Source organism: Poecilia formosa, unplaced genomic scaffold, assembly GCF_000485575.1.
Source record: "Poecilia formosa unplaced genomic scaffold, Poecilia_formosa-5.1.2 Scaffold62, whole genome shotgun sequence".
In the NCBI taxonomy this organism is placed as follows: Eukaryota; Metazoa; Chordata; class Actinopteri; order Cyprinodontiformes; family Poeciliidae; genus Poecilia; species Poecilia formosa.
The window spans coordinates 1,606,770-1,627,596 of NW_006800001.1; the positions used below are offsets into that span (position 1 = coordinate 1,606,770).

The 20,827-nt window shown below is 38.9% G+C and overlaps 1 protein-coding gene across 1 annotated transcript in view; it reads right to left on the reverse strand.

The window, feature by feature from the left end:
• Window positions 1–19,182, reverse strand: part of cita (citron rho-interacting serine/threonine kinase a) — a 53,737-nt gene extending 34,555 nt beyond the window's left edge. The window contains exons 1-10 of the mRNA XM_016672498.1: window positions 19,078–19,182; window positions 18,721–18,843; window positions 18,449–18,593; window positions 17,606–17,781; window positions 15,626–15,727; window positions 12,792–12,934; window positions 12,410–12,507; window positions 6,144–6,152; window positions 376–566; window positions 122–275 (exon numbers count right to left, since the gene is read on the reverse strand). Coding sequence (XP_016527984.1) covers window positions 122–275; window positions 376–566; window positions 6,144–6,152; window positions 12,410–12,507; window positions 12,792–12,934; window positions 15,626–15,727; window positions 17,606–17,781; window positions 18,449–18,593; window positions 18,721–18,822 — 1,120 coding nt within the window. The 5' untranslated portion in view covers window positions 18,823–18,843; window positions 19,078–19,182. The remainder of the gene's footprint in view (window positions 1–121; window positions 276–375; window positions 567–6,143; window positions 6,153–12,409; window positions 12,508–12,791; window positions 12,935–15,625; window positions 15,728–17,605; window positions 17,782–18,448; window positions 18,594–18,720; window positions 18,844–19,077) is intronic.
• Window positions 19,183–20,827: the final 1,645 nt, after the last annotated feature.

Genomic DNA, 20,827 nt, shown 5'->3' on the forward strand with positions numbered 1-20,827 from the left:
CTCTTTGTTGCTTGCATACATCCAGAAGCATATAAACACACCTATAGAGAGACTAAGCATTTGTTCATACTGTTACTACGAGGCAGAAAACAGAGTGTCAGAAGGAGGGGATTCCCCCCACCTTGTCTTAAGTTGTTCCAGTCTACATTTGAGAAGAAGGCGTGACACCGCAGTCCCTGGTAGCCCAGACGCTCTCTCGCTCCACACAGCAAGCCCCGCACCAAGTCAACAAATTGCTTACTGGCATGAGGCTCTTCTGGAAACTTTAAGTAACGCTGGAGGCAAAGGAGATGGGCATTCAATAATTATTCATTTCTTGAATAATATAATGACTAGATTTATTTTTTCTTTAAATGATCACCGTACCAGACATACCTGAAAATTAAGAATGTTGTTGATGGTCTTGGTAGATGTGGCATCAGAAAAAGGAGACTTGGCGTAGATCATCTCATATGCAATAACGCCAAGGGACCACCAGTCGCACTCAACCCCGTAGGTGCTCTGAGAGCCGCCGTTTATGACTGTCAGGACCTCTGGGGACAGAAAGTCCTGGGTTCCAACAGGGACTGTGGCAGTGGCTACCTGGAAACATTTAGAAAATACTTCAAATACCAGTAAACTGTGGGTTACTGGTATTAAGACTAACCAAGGTATTAAAAAAAAATAAATAAATAGTTTAAAAGTCGCAAAATTTTTCAATCATACAGCTAATGTGGTTTACAGGATTACTATACCCTTCAATGCACAAGTCTATATGGCCACAAATTTATAGAGTTTCAACATTTTTATTTAAATTATTTACATTTGAGTTCAAACTTAATTCCGAACCTGCCTCTATCGTAGAATTTTACACTCAGTTATAAAGCAGCACACGTTCATTTAAACTGGCCAAGATTTATTAAAAATGAATGGCTTTTATGACTGCACATTCAACATTTAATAGGATAGGACACAATTAAAGAATTACAGTTTACCAGAAAACAAACAAAATACACCATGGCATTATTAGACTTCTTTTAGAAAATAGAAGAAAGAAAAAAGTCAAACTCAAATCAAACTAAATTCCACTTTTTATGTTAGCATATAAAATTTATTTTAATAAGAGTCAGAGTAAGGACTTTAATGCAGCACTTCCTCTGCTGCAGGATTCTGCCCATTCCCAGTCAGCCAGCTAAAAAAAGACGATACTATATTTTTCTTGTACTTACCAACCAACTGGCATGTTTGGAAATATTTCCATCTTGATAAAGTCAGTCAAAGCTGCTTTGAAACTCCATAAGGCAAAGGTATCCATAAGTTTTTAAACTTTGCAGTAATACTAGGAAACCTTCACTCAACGTTATCAAATTTCAAGATCTCATTCAACCAACCCATTTCAGTGAGGTCACTGTTAATAACACTGAAGTCAAGACCCTGTAATCTACTTACGGTTTTGTTTGCAGTCAACTTGGCAGCTGATCCAAAATCGGCGAGCTTAATGTGACCAGTCCGGTCGATGAGAATGTTTTCTGGTTTGACATCTCTGTAAGGAAATATTTTATAGGACATATGATACTGCTTTTAAAAAGCTTTTTGTTGCCTCAGTACTTTAACAAGTCAGCTACTCTAAGTTTAATGGAGCACATTAGGAAACATCAGTATTGTTTTTTGTTTTTTTTATACTTTATGCTGTCTGACTCGGACGTCAAAACCAATTTAGTGAAAAACAAAGTAGCAAAACCAACTCATAAACTCTAGTGGCTCTTCCTTTTACCACACACTGAAGGGAAAGCAGTAAAGAGATAGATATAGCTTCGAGTGTCTAACCTGTGGACGTAACCCAGCTGGTGGACTGCCTGAATGGCTTCTACCAACTCAGCCAAATAAAACTGAGCCATTGACTCGTCAAATTGATCCTCGTATCGGTTCAGCAGAGACATCAGGTCACCGCCTGGCAAGTACTCCATGGCCTCAAGACACACACACAGACAGACAAAGTCGATAGAAAAGAACACAATAACGGAACACAAATAAAATATGATGCAATAAAATAAAACATTACATTTTAGAACAAGACAATATATCGAATCCCAGCCACAATTTCAAAGTGTGCAACACTGAGAACTACTTACATCTAGTATTTGGTAGGATATAATATTTCAGGGTCCATCCGTTATGTTTGTAAACAACATATTTGGCCACTCTGATGGACTTTCACTTTCTTATATGCCCACACTTGATTTATATCATGAAACACCACTGTATGTATGCATATGTCCCAAAATTTCATCAGATTTTTTTCAAAACTAGAAAGAAATAACTGTCATATTTACAGACAAACCAGTGGGAGTTTTAAGTTAGGATGCATTTCGTAAACACAAAACATTTATTGTACTGTTGATTTTGGGCCGATCAAATGCAAACTGGCTGATTTCAATCGCTGAATATTTATCATCTACATGAGACAGCAATAAGTGTTGGATCACATATCATGCATCTGAGCTCACATCAAAGCTATGTTCAGATTAAGCTCATAGGGTATTTCTCCTCATTATAAATTCCTTATGTAAGGAGCGGATACCATTACAGATTTATCTCTGATACCGCAGTCAAAGCATTGCTAAAAATAGACCAAGAATACCCGCAAAATCCCTGTGCAGTGTGTATTGCTGTGATCAAAGCGTTAAATAACACCCTTCCGGCGAAGCCAACATGCCAGAAATTATATCTCATTCAATATTTGCATACATTTTATCTGAAAACACAAATAACTGAAGGATATTTTGGCAGTTTTCTGCACCTTGAGGAGAAAGAAACTGGTCAAGTTGATTGGAGCTATTCGGTTCCTTCAACACACACACTTAACAGGCGAGAGCCCCTGGCGCATGAATGGTCTGAGAGTCTGAATGAACAGGAGCATTCTCTAGCGTTACCTAGCAACAGAGAGACTGGGAGCCTCTCTGACACACGGATAAAGATGGATGCTTTGTATTTTTGTCCATGCTCAGTTAGTGAGCAGGGTGGGAAAGGGGGGCAGTGAAGAAGAGCGATGAAGAATTGAGATTGACACGCAGGGAGCATTAAGTAAGATATATATATATATATATATATAAGGGGGAGGCAGAAAAAAACCTCACTATGTAATGTACAGCTTTACTGAGCAGAAAATTCCTTTTCCTTCAACCTCAGTCAATGTGGGGTCAACACAAACAAAGATTGGGTTGTGTAAGAAAAAGGGTCGGTTTAGAGGCTGACAGAAACACAATTTTTGTAGAAAAGTTTCCTTCACTGAATCTAAATAAACTCTAGAGATGTTTAAAAAAAAGACAACCAGCCACACTTTGCCAGACTGATACACTGAAGAAGAGAATAGCATGAGTCATGTCATTAATCATAAGAGGGGGTTAAAAGGATTTCTAGAGGTCTTGCACATGCTTTACTAAATTTTTAAGCCTCATCTTTGCAGCTGACTNGGCAAGACACAGCTGATTTACTAATAGAACATCTATATGGATTCAGATCATAGTTATTTGTGGTTTGCCTCTGCATATTTTACATGAAGCCCTGGTGTGTCTGAGCCAGTGTAATTACTGGGTGTCCCCCTGCCCCCTGTATGGTGGTTGGGAGAACCTCTTGGTCAATTGCTCATGTTTTGAACCTTGCAGGGATGCCATCTGCTCTGATGACCTTTATGAGTGTCGGCCACCCAGAGGGGAAGCCCCGTCTGTGTAACAGACACACAGAGGGGGAAATATTATCTCACTGCTTCCTCACTCACTCTGCTATCAAATATGGCTTAAAATAAACCCTGAAAATTTACAGAAGACTTGGAAAAGACTCCAATGTTGCGAGTGGGAAAAATTTAACCTTCTTGGGGTCTTTCCCCCTCCCCCCATGACATACTTGTTCCTTAATTTCTTGCAGCTTGTTGCTCTGTTCTCTTATGTCGTGCAGCAGCTGCATGGCCTTATCGTCCTCTCTGGAGACCTCGACGCGTGCCTCCTCCAAGCTCCGCTTCAGGCTCTGCAGACACATGCATGCAAACACAAGGTCCAATCAACACGGTCGGTGGTGTAAAAGCTGCACAGATGTCTGAATGAGCAATCACCCCTTTAACAACGGCACATTCAAACATTCTCCGGCAGCCTACCAACACATCTGAATGAGCTGGTAGTATGACTCACACTGCACTCAGTAATGTAGGTGGCGAGGTCTTGCTCCAGGATGCTTCTCTGCGTCTCGGACGCCTTCAGCTCCACATCCTTCTGGTGGAGCACTGACTCCAGGTCAGTCATTTTACGCTGGAACCTGGAGATTTCTTGCTCCATCTTAACGCAAAGAAGACACGTTATATTCCACGCCTTCAAGCGAAGGTTAAAAATTTAAGGCAATAAAGAAAGAAAGAAACCGTGGTTTTATGCTCACACTGTGAAATGTGACCATACGCTGCATGAAAATGACAAAAATGAGCAGCAATATGTTCCGTGTGCCAACTCGCACTTGGCCAGTAAAGCTTACTCTGATTCAGATTATGAGCGATTTCTCTGACCCATCGCACCACCGTCAATGCCGCAAATTACAAAGATGTGATGTTGTACAAACAAAAAGATTATCTTGGCTTATTGAAGCACAAACAGAAGCTTCTCTGATCTGTGTTAAGCCAGTCTGCCAGAATAAACACGACGAGTCTGGTAATAAAACCCACATTGTTGGGTCGATTTTGTTCAAAATCCAAAACGTGCAAACAGAATTTTACAGTTTCCAATAAGGAATTAGTCGCTTTGGTTTGCATGAAATTTCTTTTCAGGGGATGCTTACAAAGGAGTTTTGGAAAGAAAGCTTTATTTAACAAATCTCTGTTGAGAATGAATGCTTTAGTGACAATGAACTGTGATGAAATATAAAAACGTGGCTTTGCTCTCCTACCTTATGGCATTTGTCTTGAGTTTCCTGTAATTCTTTGCTTTTCAGATTAAGCTTCTTTTCCATGGAGTTGGTCTTAGCAGGTGAGTTGAGGCCTGCAGACACTGACCTGAAATAACAGCATATCAAGAGTGCTTAGTGGACTGAAGAAAAACACAGGTCCTTCAAACTAACTGCAAAACACACTGCAATAGTAGCAAGATACATCAGCATTAACATCGGTATTGCCCGATTTTAGTCTTTTCTGAGCATATCAGGATTGGCCCAATAGATAAACATGGGTGGATAATGATAAATTAAATTTAGGGGTGGCAGTGGCTCATGAGGTAGGGCTTCATCCTGTAACCTGTGAGTTGCCGGTTGGAACCTCTAAAAAAAAAATCAAAAGTAAATCCTCCTAATTAAATTATTTTACAACAGGAACAACCAGTGTACTGCAATGTGTGGTTCAATGCATACTAATGCATTTTACTCATTATTTTAATTTGTTTTTCTGAAGAAAAAAAAATAAATATTCTGGTATTACCCTAAAGGGTAAAACTTGTAGATATACAATTTATACTACATTCTGCTTGACTATAAATTTAAAGGTTTAAATATACTTTAACTAAGACTGATCTTCAAATTTTGTCAAGTATGCTTGTTCTACATTTAAATTTGGTTTACAACCTACAGTATATATACATTTGTGTAATGGCAAAGCAAAACACAAAACCTAAAAATGCATCTTAAATTAATTAAAGTAAAGGTCAAGTCTAGTAAATGTGATTCAGCCCAAGTCATAAGGCTGGCAGCCAATCCTCGATTCTGTCCAGAAATTATTGCACCATCATTATTAAAGCTCCCTTAAGAGCAAGGACACACACACATTATGACAGGAAGACTTTATAATGCTGTAATAAAAATTATAATGCAGACACAAAACCCACCATCAAAAATAAACATCAAGGTTTGCCTTGAATCAGTTCTTTCTATTTAGAGGCACATCGAGTCCAACAATAACACTCCTGCCAACAGTTTGGGTGAGATGAATGAAAGCCTTTGAGAGGAGAGAATATCATCTATTTTCTATTCAATATGGTTTATTCAGTACAAAAACAAACTGCAAGGAAGAAAAATAAAGAGAGATGCAGGCATGGAAATATTTCCTCTTTCTCTGACTAAATAATGTGACAGAGAATTTTGATTGTGTTGTTGTTTATCATGGGTCTACCCATCTTTAACTGCACAGTGAGTTTAACATTTCTTATCTTTTCTGACTTGTTTCCTTTGGAGCATTAAGAGCACGCAGTTGATGCGGTTTAATCTGCTGTGCCAGAGACAAAACGGCTTCTGGAATAAATGAACAAGCCTTTATGAATGAGTTTACAAACACAGCAAAAAGATCTTTAACAAAGTTGACTCAGTCTGAGTCACCGTGTTAAAAATAACACCACAAAAGCAATCCCTGCTCTCTGTGCTTGCTGCAGTGAGGAGAGATCCCCTTGAAACATATCAATACACAGAGCATAGACTACATAATATAAAGCAGAATCCCCCACCCACCCACTCACATTGAGCTGTGCTATATAAAGACTGAAACGCCACATCAGTCATTTATTTCACGGGAATCCTGATTAAAACTGAAAGCGAACAAGCAGCCAACATAATTATGTTAGGAATTCACTTATCTCACTGCTGTTTAGTTGAATAGTTAAAAGAGGCTGTGTGGAGAAAACACTGTAGTGATTAAAAAGCTATCCAGTTGAGGTTTTCAGGGTTGGGGCCTATCGTTTTTCCTATCCATCTTTCACACAAGTGACAAAAGGAAGACGGATATCATTCTCATCACATTCAGACTCCTTCCTGCACATTGAAAATGAGTACAGTTACAAACACTCTGCGGCTCTAGCATGTTGTAGGAAGAAGAGAAAATACAAAAAATAAATAAATGTAAAGGAGAGAAAATACTAGAGCCCTCTGTAAAGAACATGGTGGTTGTCATTTCTTTGAACTATGGCTGAAAAATAAATGAGGACTCAGTGCAGACCGCATTACTGAGGGGAATCGATAAAAGACAGGAACAGGAGGAAGGCATGTATGTTTAAGGCTTATTAGCATTGATCTGGTGTATACACGGAATATATTTATGACGCAAGAGAAATATGAATAAGAAGAAAAGCCACGTCAAGGCACAAGGTTCTAACAGCAGCTAGAAATCAGGATCAACAAACCAATAGAAAGATTGTGTCTTGGAAATCAGTTTTATGCAAATTTCTGATCATTCGGGCGGTTTTTTCTAAAAGCAAAACAGTCTAAACACCACCTATCCATAAAAACATGCATCATCTGGTGGCAAAAATCAGTCATATTTTACCAATATTACCATATTTATGAACATGAGGAACAACTTAGGATTGCTTCATTTAAATTAAACTCTCATTTTATACTTTCAAAATTGTTACTTCTAAATGTCTATATAATAAAAGAGCATTTCTTAAAGAAAATTGTGAATTAATGAGTGAAATGCATAAGATCTCCAAACCAAGGATCAGGACTGATCTGGCAAACAATATCAAGGTATGCTAAGGTTTTATGGTTAAAATCCACAACAATTAGAGGTTTTTCTGGCTGCATGAAGTACACAGTATTGAAGTTAAGCCCCTCCTTCACTTGTTGCTGCACATTGCCTATCTGCCGACTGAATAATATCGCCAATAGGCTTTTAGCAGATTGGAGAAATCTCTGGCTGTCAAAAACACAGAAGATCATGGTACAGACACTGAAGGAGAACCAGCCAATGCCATAGGTAAAGTACCTGCTAGGAAGCTACAATCAACACGCCTGTTAAACAGCTGCCTGCAGAGTGGCTACCTGAGCAGACAGCCTGACTAACTAAAAGCCAATTTCAGCTTAGTCCACTTATGTTGTATGAAAATATAACATTCTGTGCTAGGCTTGCACATCTGTGTTTCTATCACTCTGTGCGACCTTTAACATTTTGGGCAATGTCATTTGCATCCAATGTGAACATCTACAGCTGTGACAGTCGCTTGGGATATGAATATTGCATACACTTGTATTGTGATGATGACATAGTTGCGATGTATTTTGCAGCCCTTTTTTATTCAATAAGCACCGACTTTAAATGTAGCAGGTATTTAGTTTTCAAAGATTTACTAAAGGTCAACATGACAAATACCTTACAAAGGAGTTTTACTTCCTCACCCTATAATATTCAAGTGGGGCAACTGGTGCTAAGAGGTAAGTCTGAAAGCTCCACTTATGATAGGATATCAAAGCTTCCAACCGTCCTCAGCAGATATCGCCAAAACTGTGGGCATTAGCTGCCAACAAAGCTCACTAAAGAGTAACCTTACACCACGTTAAACTTTGGACGAGAGTTAAATGGTCAGCTAAATGAATACAACTTATCCTCTGGAGACTTTGAATAAAACTTTTACACACCCTGCCAGCCATCTGGCATCATTCAGGGAATTCTAATAAGGAGCTGTCAACGTATCATACTCTCAACCTAAGTGTTAGATGACAGACCAGAAAGACTTTCTACTCTACTCTAGTCAATCACAATCGTCAGTAGACAAGAGAAACTCCTCAAACCAAACACATTACAGATACACTGACGAGCACAGAATATAATGAAATGTAACAATGATTTCTTGGCACCAGGCAACAGAAGGCTTCTCAGAAACATGAGGCAAGCTGTGGAGGAGATTTTTGTTGTAGTTTTCCTAATGAGGAGTCGGGCAATCAAGGTCAAAAAGAGTGAAAAGCAAATAAATCATGACTGGAAACCCCAAAACACATGATTAGCATGTCATTATGCCTGACTCTTGGCTTATTACCCTATCCCCCCTTTTTTTTTTTTGGAATTGCAATGAAGATTGTGGACATGCATATGCATGCACCCACACGATACTGAAAGATTGTTAGGGTTCTGGGCTTCTCTTTGTCAAACGCCACAAACAAAACGACTGGCTTCAGTTGAAAAGCTCTAGCAGATGAGTGATGTTATAACAGCAAGAGACAGAGACATTAGAAGAGGGAGAAAACAAGAGGAGGAGATAAGACCGGTAAAGATGGGGGTGGGGGCTGAAGAGGGGAGGGAAAAAAACATCACGGTAGTAACCATAGAAATAGATTTTCTCCCCCAATCTGAGCTCTCAGCCTTTTTTTTTCTGTCTAATCTGCTAACGCTTTTTCTTCCCTTTCTGTTGCTGCTGCTGCTGTCATGATCCGCAGTCTCTCCAGCACCATTAACCGGAGAGAGCACCGGCCCAGGGAGGGGGCTAGAGAACTGAAACCCGTCCTCCTGCTTTATTATCAGAGGTTAAGAAGCCAAATACCATAAAGATAAATTACATTCCCAAGCTTGGGCTGTTAAAAGTCAGGAGCTCATTATGTCTCACAGGGAAACGGTGAAACCACAACAACGGCAGCGACGGTGGGAGTGTGCCTGTGTGTGGGGTTCCACGTCTCAGAAAACCTCATTGACACACTCAGCCGCATACCAATCAGTGTTCATGGAAAGATAACGCAGCCCAGCATCCTCTGGTTCGTTTATTTTATCTGCCTACGCATCGGATGAGCCATGTGTGGTCGCAAAACACACAAAACAAGAAAGAAAAATAGAAATCATGAGAAAGAAACATCAGAAATTAGCTCCGATTCCGTTCTCGTTTTAAACATCGAATGGACAAATTAATTTTAAGCCCCAACAGGCAGAAAACTATTAACATAGACAAGACCAGCTGCCCAGGCCACAATGCTGGGTCACCTGGAAGAGGGCTACCAGCATATTATGAAGCCCAACAGCAGCAAAGGAGCCAGTGTTAGTATGGGGGAACAACAAAGATGTTACAGGAGGCATATGCAAAGGAAATGATGATTACTGTGGATTCACTGTGAATTAAAGGGAAAGAGAAGACCAAAACATATTGGTAAACAAGTAGCACTTACTCAGATTTGGCCAATGCTGTTAATGCTCTGCTGAAGAACCAGCCTAGAAAGGGCAGATCCTGGCCCCGGAAGCCTGCTGGCACAGCTCCTCGCTGGGTTGCTGAGGCTGGCCAGGGGGCAGCCTGCTCCGGCTCCTCAAAATTAGAGGTGTCATCCTCAGCATGCAACGCAGGAACGAAAGGCGGCGGAACTGCGAGAGTAAAAAAGGATGAGAGAGGAGGGAACAGAAGAGGGCAAGAAAACGAAAAAAAAAAAAGGTAGTAAAAAAATTATGTTTAAAAGAACAACACAAGGAGAAAGGAAAGAGAAAGGAAGGGAGGAGGAGCAGAGCGGTGGGAGCCTAGAGTGCGGCAAGTCGCGCGTTGATGCACATGCTGCCTGTGTTCCTCCCTCCACCTCTCTCCTCCTTTCATACACATGCTCGCTCGCTCTCCCTCACTGCAGCAGAGCGAGCTAATCAGCTGGAGTCGCAGCTGAAGCAAAAAGCTCCATCTGTGTTGAACTGTCAATAAACAAGGACTGAATATCTAATGCAAACATGTAAACATGAGATACTTCTTAAACAGTGTTTTATATCAAGAACAGATTTTTCCCCCCCAAATTGTATAAAGGTGTTTAATTTTTTTAATTATAAAATAATCAACACTTTTCAGTTTTCAAAAGTCTATCATAAATACTACTTGCAAAGAGGACATCTTTCAAATGAGAAATATATGATAAGAAAATTTAATGAACACATCAGATCTGATGAGCAAAAAAAGATGAGTTTGCTTACAACAAGTGTATTTAACCAGTAAACTGGGATACTGGTCAGACACGTTTGACAGAAAATATTTCTTCAAGGGTTAGAGTTGTGCTTTTTCCAAAAGCTACTCAGCTGACGCTGTCGAACCGAACAAAAACAACGATGTTAAATCATCAGGCGTGTGCTTCCGCCACGGAAAGCCTGCTGGTGTAGCCTGCGTTCAGGATTTGTGCTGCGTCTGTTAAGAAGCAGATGAGTTGCAGATCTTCACCGTCAGCCTTCCTCCCATTTTCTCCCCTACAGAAGGAGCTGGCCCGCTGCCAACGGCTCACAGAGGCTCATTATTTCACAACTGAAAACGCCTTTCATAATGCAATTACTCTTTGTTGCTTGCATACATCCAGAAGCATATAAACACACCTATAGAGAGACTAAGCATTTGTTCATACTGTTACTACGAGGCAGAAAACAGAGTGTCAGAAGGAGGGGATTCCCCCCACCTTGTCTTAAGTTGTTCCAGTCTACATTTGAGAAGAAGGCGTGACACCGCAGTCCCTGGTAGCCCAGACGCTCTCTCGCTCCACACAGCAAGCCCCGCACCAAGTCAACAAATTGCTTACTGGCATGAGGCTCTTCTGGAAACTTTAAGTAACGCTGGAGGCAAAGGAGATGGGCATTCAATAATTATTCATTTCTTGAATAATATAATGACTAGATTTATTTTTTCTTTAAATGATCACCGTACCAGACATACCTGAAAATTAAGAATGTTGTTGATGGTCTTGGTAGATGTGGCATCAGAAAAAGGAGACTTGGCGTAGATCATCTCATATGCAATAACGCCAAGGGACCACCAGTCGCACTCAACCCCGTAGGTGCTCTGAGAGCCGCCGTTTATGACTGTCAGGACCTCTGGGGACAGAAAGTCCTGGGTTCCAACAGGGACTGTGGCAGTGGCTACCTGGAAACATTTAGAAAATACTTCAAATACCAGTAAACTGTGGGTTACTGGTATTAAGACTAACCAAGGTATTAAAAAAAAATAAATAAATAGTTTAAAAGTCGCAAAATTTTTCAATCATACAGCTAATGTGGTTTACAGGATTACTATACCCTTCAATGCACAAGTCTATATGGCCACAAATTTATAGAGTTTCAACATTTTTATTTAAATTATTTACATTTGAGTTCAAACTTAATTCCGAACCTGCCTCTATCGTAGAATTTTACACTCAGTTATAAAGCAGCACACGTTCATTTAAACTGGCCAAGATTTATTAAAAATGAATGGCTTTTATGACTGCACATTCAACATTTAATAGGATAGGACACAATTAAAGAATTACAGTTTACCAGAAAACAAACAAAATACACCATGGCATTATTAGACTTCTTTTAGAAAATAGAAGAAAGAAAAAAGTCAAACTCAAATCAAACTAAATTCCACTTTTTATGTTAGCATATAAAATTTATTTTAATAAGAGTCAGAGTAAGGACTTTAATGCAGCACTTCCTCTGCTGCAGGATTCTGCCCATTCCCAGTCAGCCAGCTAAAAAAAGACGATACTATATTTTTCTTGTACTTACCAACCAACTGGCATGTTTGGAAATATTTCCATCTTGATAAAGTCAGTCAAAGCTGCTTTGAAACTCCATAAGGCAAAGGTATCCATAAGTTTTTAAACTTTGCAGTAATACTAGGAAACCTTCACTCAACGTTATCAAATTTCAAGATCTCATTCAACCAACCCATTTCAGTGAGGTCACTGTTAATAACACTGAAGTCAAGACCCTGTAATCTACTTACGGTTTTGTTTGCAGTCAACTTGGCAGCTGATCCAAAATCGGCGAGCTTAATGTGACCAGTCCGGTCGATGAGAATGTTTTCTGGTTTGACATCTCTGTAAGGAAATATTTTATAGGACATATGATACTGCTTTTAAAAAGCTTTTTGTTGCCTCAGTACTTTAACAAGTCAGCTACTCTAAGTTTAATGGAGCACATTAGGAAACATCAGTATTGTTTTTTGTTTTTTTTATACTTTATGCTGTCTGACTCGGACGTCAAAACCAATTTAGTGAAAAACAAAGTAGCAAAACCAACTCATAAACTCTAGTGGCTCTTCCTTTTACCACACACTGAAGGGAAAGCAGTAAAGAGATAGATATAGCTTCGAGTGTCTAACCTGTGGACGTAACCCAGCTGGTGGACTGCCTGAATGGCTTCTACCAACTCAGCCAAATAAAACTGAGCCATTGACTCGTCAAATTGATCCTCGTATCGGTTCAGCAGAGACATCAGGTCACCGCCCGGCAAGTACTCCATGGCCTCAAGACACACACACAGACAGACAAAGTCGATAGAAAAGAACACAATAACGGAACACAAATAAAATATGATGCAATAAAATAAAACATTACATTTTAGAACAAGACAATATATCGAATCCCAGCCACAATTTCAAAGTGTGCAACACTGAGAACTACTTACATCTAGTATTTGGTAGGATATAATATTTCAGGGTCCATCCGTTATGTTTGTAAACAACATATTTGGCCACTCTGATGGACTTTCACTTTCTTATATGCCCACACTTGATTTATATCATGAAACACCACTGTATGTATGCATATGTCCCAAAATTTCATCAGATTTTTTTCAAAACTAGAAAGAAATAACTGTCATATTTACAGACAAACCAGTGGGAGTTTTAAGTTAGGATGCATTTCGTAAACACAAAACATTTATTGTACTGTTGATTTTGGGCCGATCAAATGCAAACTGGCTGATTTCAATCGCTGAATATTTATCATCTACATGAGACAGCAGTAAGTGTTGGATCACATATCATGCATCTGAGCTCACATCAAAGCTATGTGCAGATTAAGCTCATAGGGTATTTCTCCTCATTATAAATTCCTTATGTAAGGAGCGGATACTATTACAGATTTATCTCTGATACCGCAGTCAAAGCATTGCTAAAAATAGACCAAGAATACCCGCAAAATCCCTGTGCAGTGTGTATTGCTGTGATCAAAGCGTTAAATAACACCCTTCCGGCGAAGCAAACATGCCAGAAATTATATCTCATTCAATATTTGCATACATTTTATCTGAAAACACAAATAACTGAAGATTATTTTGGCAGTCTTCTGCACCTTGAGGAGAAAGAAACTGGTCAAGTTGATTGGAGCTATTCGGTTCCTTCAACACACACACTTAACAGGCGAGAGCCCCTGGCGCATGAATGGTCTGAGAGTCTGAATGAACAGGAGCATTCTCTAGCGTTACCTAGCAACAGAGAGACTGGGAGCCTCTCTGACACACGGATAAAGATGGATGCTTTGTATTTTTGTCCATGCTCAGTTAGTGAGCAGGGTGGGAAAGGGGGGCAGTGAAGAAGAGCGATGAAGAATTGAGATTGACACGCAGGGAGCATTAAGTAAGATATATATATATATATATATATAAGGGGGAGGCAGAAAAAAACCTCACTATGTAATGTACAGCTTTACTGAGCAGAAAATTCCTTTTCCTTCAACCTCAGTCAATGTGGGGTCAACACAAACAAAGATTGGGTTGTGTAAGAAAAAGGGTCGGTTTAGAGGCTGACAGAAACACAATTTTTGTAGAAAAGTTTCCTTCACTGAATCTAAATAAACTCTAGAGATGTTTAAAAAAAAGACAACCAGCCACACTTTGCCAGACTGATACACTGAAGAAGAGAATAGCATGAGTCATGTCATTAATCATAAGAGGGGGTTAAAAGGATTTCTAGAGGTCTTGCACATGCTTTACTAAATTTTTAAGCCTCATCTTTGCAGCTGACTCTTTCCCCTTTCTAAATTATTAAACCACTTATCAAGATTTAAAAGTCATTTAGGAACAAAAAGCAACCTGTTTAAGGGGATGATTCAGTGTCATGTCTGATCTTAGACAATTCAGAAAAAAAAAATTTCAATAGCTACCTTTTTTTTTTTTTTTAACTAGCAACATGTGTCCCATTTATCCTAGCTGAATGAACAAAAACCCCAAAAGATAATAGCTTTGCAGGATTTGAACTTGAAATAATGTAAGATTTCAGTGATTTTTATAAATATGGTGCAGAACTTTGAATTTGTTGACTTTCTCTAACCCACACAGAGTGAAAAATATACATAGAGATCGAAAATTTCACTTTCATCCTCTAATAAAATGTATGTGAATGCCCATTTGGGCGTAGATGGGAAACCCCACATTTTTTGTAGCCATCAGTGAGCTTCTGATACAATTTTGGCTGAATATTTAGACACAGTTTACCAACCGTGGGTGGAATACTGGCAGGGACCTGAAAGTCTCGAGTTTTTAATAGGATTAAAGTATTTTTTGAAGTTTATAGATGGCCTATTTAAATCATTTAAAAAAACATTTTTATTTGGGTTTAAAACCATCGGCCTTCTGAAACAACCAATTGTGTGCATAGACCAGTATACTGCAGTTTGCCAAACAGACCCATTTCATGATTCTACCAACACAATGCTTGACAACTAATAAGGTTTTAAGTCTCATTTTGATGTAGTCAGACAGATCAATCTTTGTCTCATCTGAATTTTCTGTAAACCGAGCTTAAGGGGGCAGAATTTGGAGTTGCCACGTTCTCAATGTAAGTGTTAAGCGTGTTTCACAATGAATCATAAAACTCTTCTTGTAGTTCCTGTGTACTTACTTCAGAAGTTTACTGTTCAAATCAAAAGCTTGTGAGTTGGACACTTCACAGTGTTCCCAATCAAAGTTCAGTACTAGCTTTGTCCTAAATCTAAATACAACAGGCCCTATGCTATCCCCAGCCGTTCACACACTAAGTCAGTATGCACTCTGCTGAGCTTACCCCATAGATCACAAAGCACAAAGCACCTCAACTGGGCTACATTCTTCTAGTGCAGCAACTTGACCACCAGACAACCACAGCAAAAATTAAGCTGAAGCACTTAGGAAAAGCCTTAACCCTCATTAACCCTATTAAACATGCTACAGTCTCACCAGGTAGACGTGATCTTTATCCTGAAAGGCAAAAAGAAGTTGTGGAATCCATGGACTACTGTTCAGAGCCAGAATCCTGCGTTCCTCCTCATGAAAAACAACCTGCAAAGAAGTAAAAGGATAGACATACAGCATGTCGACTTAAATGTTTCACATTACCAGACTTGTACTTTGTGAACAATACAAAAAGCAGCTTTCAGATTATTTCATTTATTAAAGGAAAAACTGTCCAAAACAACTTGGTCACAACTTGTAAGAAACCTCATACTTGGTTGTGTCACCCATGGCAACACTAACCAGCATCTAGCGTTCCTGAGCCTTCCACATCTCTGGAGGAATTTGGCCCCCACTTCTTTCAAAAATTGTTTTAATTCAGCAGCAATAGGGGGTTTTCAAGCCTATTCAAGATCACACCATGGTCTCTCAATTGGATCCTAATCCACAGTTTGAATAAGCTACTCCACGACCTTCACTTTGTTGGGTATTTTTCCTTTGTGCTTTTCGGAGGTTGTCACTAAGATCTGATTTAACAAAAGTGTCCTTCAACTTAAGGTCAAAAACTGATTCTTCTTCAGGGTATTCTGCTAGAGAGCCAAATTTCTGGTTGCATCTTATATGGAAAGTTATACAGAAACTGAAGTAGGAAAGCAGTCTAAGACAGTCACACTACCACCTCCATGTTTGACTGATGGTATGCCATTCTTCCAATCAAAAAAATCCTGTTTAGGAAATGTGAGACTAGTTTTTGTTGTTGTTGTTCTTTTGGTTAGTGGAGGAATTATCCCACGAATGTTATTTTTTAGCCCATGCTGACAGAGAGGTTGTATTTATATGATGTTTTTGATGCTACAGCCTTTTTTAGTCACTTTGGTTATCTGATTAACATAACCAGATTAACGACTGACTATGTTCAACAAGTGCTAAAAATAACTTGTTTGAAACATGTAAGTATGACAGAACAAATCTGGAAAGAGGTCAATCCTTTTTCACAGCACTCTGCATGTAATGAAGGAAACCTTAGTGCCTAGTTCCTAGTGCAACACAGTTCAACACAGAAAATACAAAGGTCATTATAGGAAATATTGACACACTATTATCAATCATCCCAAGACCTGATATTTGCCATTATGAACAGAATTTTGTTGTATTTAGTTTTATTATGGAATAGACTCCACTTCTCAAATTTCAACAGGACAAAGGCTACTAAATAGGCAAGAGTAGTCTGGAAATTAAGAGGCTACAAGTTTCATTCCAGCATCCCCCATGCCACACAGAACTCCATGTTGCCACTGATCTGTGAATCACTCTGTGAAATTTAGTGCCAACGAGTGAATGTGACATGTAGTGAAAGAACGGGTCAGTATGGTGAGAGTGGTCGGTTCATTTACAAAGGAGCTTTCCAAGATGGATTTCGATAAAAGAACATTAAGTATTCAATTCAATTTAAAAATACTTTAATCCTAAAGAGAAATTAAATATAAAGTACAAATGGCATTGGTTACTCAAAAACCACGTCACTGTTCAGGATATCAAACTTGTAAATGATATCAATTCCCTGTATTCTCTTCACTTTTTAATGTTCTTTACAACCTAAAAATGTAATTTAAAGTAAGCAAAATGGTTCCATGTGGCATAAAGAAATAATTACTTGTTCATTCAAAGTCGTGCAGTTAGTTGTTTCTTTATCATCACTTCCTGACATTGCTCATGTACTGTTCTGACAGAAATATGTTCCATTAGTCATATGCCAGGGACCACAGCTGTGAAATACCATACCCAGACTTTTTTTTAAATGTTATTCAGCCTTACAGCACTCCCCTGTGGATCTTTCTGACAGTGCAGCTGAAGAATATTAAGTATATCAAAAACAATGTCAATGCAGGGATAGTGTTATTCTTCACTTCATTTTCTCAAAAGTATTGTCTAAATTTTTAAAGCTTGTCACATATTTTTGGGGCGAGTCAATTAAGAGCGTCTTACATTTTCTTGAGTGCGTAGCACAGCCTTGTTCATCGTTTTCAGTGCACAAACATCACCAGTGGCTTTTTCTCGAACTACTCGAACTTCAGCAAAGCGACCACGGCCGACCACTGCACATAGCTCAAAGTCATGAACCGCTGGCTGCAGGGCACGCAGCTCGGAGACTGCCTCAGAAACTGTTTGGGAGACAAGCATTAGGATGTAAGCAAGAAAAACTTGTCCATTATGATATATTTAGGGTTTCTACATATGTCCAATCTCAAAATCCCACACTTTCCTTAGTAGTTTTTTTTTAAATAATGTTCTAGTCAATTATGTAAAAAAATATTTATTAAACTGAGTTTTATTATCTATGTTTTATTATACTTATTTCACCTCTATTTTCTTGCCTATAAAACATACAATTCCACACATTTTGTGAGACAAATACAAGAGTTCACAGTACTTTTTAAAGATAGTTTTAAAATATTAAAGTACAAATGCAAGAATTCATAGAAGAAAAGACAATTTTAAGACTTTAAAATTAGAACCTGAAAAAGACTGGAAAAGGATGGAAAGCTGATGGGGGAAAGAGACAGGAGGATGAGTGAATTATTATGAATGAATGTTACATATCGGTAACTTAAAAAGATGAAAACAATAATTGAGTTGGAAAAAGCTGTGATGTGGCAAAAATAAAAAAGTACCTACTTTAAATATAAAACAACACAAAACACTTTTCAAAGTATCTGATTTTTATCTTTCAATCAATGGAAGAAAGAATAAAGTTGGCAAACTCAGTTTTTGCTTTTACATATTTATCAAGACTTCTCACTAGATATGCATTGAGATGAAGTTACTTACATTTATGGACAAACTTTGCCACATGTTGAATCTTCATTAGCTCAGGGGATGTGCACTCTTGGTAGAGAAGCAACAGAGCCTCCAGAAACTCCTCCCGTCCTAAGCTGCATCCTCCCTGCTGACCGCCGCACAAGCTCACTCTTCCCTGGGGACAACACAGGAAGGGGGAGTCAGGTACTGACTGCCGACCACCGGCTTTAAAATGTGCCGCACAAAGCATATATACTGACAAAGTAGCCGAATGAAAGTAAGATAGTTAGATATGGCCATACCTGAAACACCTGGTTGAGGCGCAAGCTGCGACTGGTGATTGGGTCAGCGGAGGAGCAAGGTGTTTTCAGGGTTCCCTGACTGACGTATTTAAATTTCAACATGTTTCCCTAACCCCAGATAACCTAGGTGAAAAGCACACGGTTATTCAGAGTTGAAGTACCGCTAATGGTGGGTTTTTAATCAGTAAACGAACCAGCTAACCAAATGTCAACACACCGTGCCTTTAGCTCGCGCTACGTCAACGGTAGCTAACGTCCACTTCTCTAAAATTGCTAACTAACGAAAACACGACACTCGCTGCTGTTCACAAATCATATGTATGTACACAAAGTTTACTGAGATGCGTAAACACTTACCACACTGCCATGCAGACAATAATAATACAATGGTAACATAGACGCAGCGATAAGCCCTCTCTATTCCCGCTGTTGTTTCCGGGTGAACTTTCAAATTTTGCGCGTTTCCCGCCCACCTCACGAGCCTTGTGAATGGCGGTGCTTTCTGATTGGATATTCTTCTTCTTCCTGGGCGGGTCTCTGTATTGTTTCTAACCAATCACTGATAGTTGACCTCAACGGAGGGTTTCTCTGAGGAGGAAATGTTAGGGATATGTTGTTATCGCAAACGTTAATCTGAACATTAAGTGGACACAAAGTTGGGGCCTGAAATATTTGATTTCTCTTTGATCCGGGAAAATCAAAGAAGACTTTTCAAATGTATTTTTTTTTGTATGCACAAATGTCAAATAAGATTAAAAGTATTAGTTGTAAGCATTATGTCACTTTTAGCTCTCCATATGGTTGAGACTGTTTACCTTGTGACTACTGGATATGTTTGCATTTTTCAAGACTTCAAGCACTGGAATGCTCAGAGGAAGTCTGAGGCCGTTTTCACTGTTTTTTTCTTGTAACCCTTATTCTGAAACACCTAAGTTTGAGCTGCAAGGTAAGACAAATGTAACTTTATCATATGCAGTGCCTTCCAAAGGTATTCAACACCACTTGAACATTTTCGCATTTTGTCACATTACATCCACTGCGTTTTAAGTAACTTTATTTGACATATCAATACAGAGCAGTGCATGTACTTGTGAAATGGCAAGATAGTGATGTATGCATGGTGTTCTACGTTTTTCTTTTTACAAATAAAACCCAAAAATATGTGATGATGTGCATTTTTATTCAAACCTTCGGAGTTAGTTGAAGCTATAATTACAGATTTCACTGCAATTATAGCTCGAAGTCTGTTAGGGTTTGTCATTGGTACCTGCTGTGCACATCTAGACACTGACACATTTGGCACATTCTTCTTCTCACTCAGATTGCATGGAGATTATCGGTGAACAATGTGGCAATATGTCTGGCAACAGGTCTGGACTTCGACTGGTCCATTAATAAAAAAAAATATTTCAGTTGTGTCTCTGTGCTAGAAGGTGAACATCTGCTCCAGCCTTGTCTTTCTCAGGCAATATTGTTTTTTCTTCAAGGATTGTCCTGTGTTTTGGCTCCATTCTTCTACTGCTGAAAAAAAGGGTATGGTGTGTTGAGGGTTGGTTTGCATTTTCATTTTCAGACACGCTATGTTTGCATGAAGGCCTTGTGTTACACCTGTGTGGCTTATGGCAATCTGAAAAAGTGACCCCTCGTGGTTTTCTTTAAAGGTTTGGTGGATGTCTTGCTCGGTTTGTAGTTGTGTCATTGTCTTTCCATTTTCAGATAATAGATCAAACAATCTTGAGTGAGATGCTTCTCTCTAATTTTATTCCTGAACTTTCTCCTATGCTCTCCTGTACTCTTTGCTCTTCATGACGCCATTTTCAAATAGAAGTTGAACGTTAAAATGTGGCAATATTAGTTAAACTCTGAGCTCCATGAGTGCATTTGCAAGGCAGTTTAAGCACAAAGCAAAACGAAAACTTTAGAAGCATATGCTTTTCCGCTTTTATGGAAAATCTATGTAGAAGGTTAGTATTCTAACCTTGGTAGAATATTAACTCATGTTGGTAACTGTATCCGTCTATCATTTTGAGAAATTTCCATTTTATTTCTAGTTATCAAGAAGTCAAGTTAGTTGACTGTTGACATAATAAGCACTATGAAACAAATG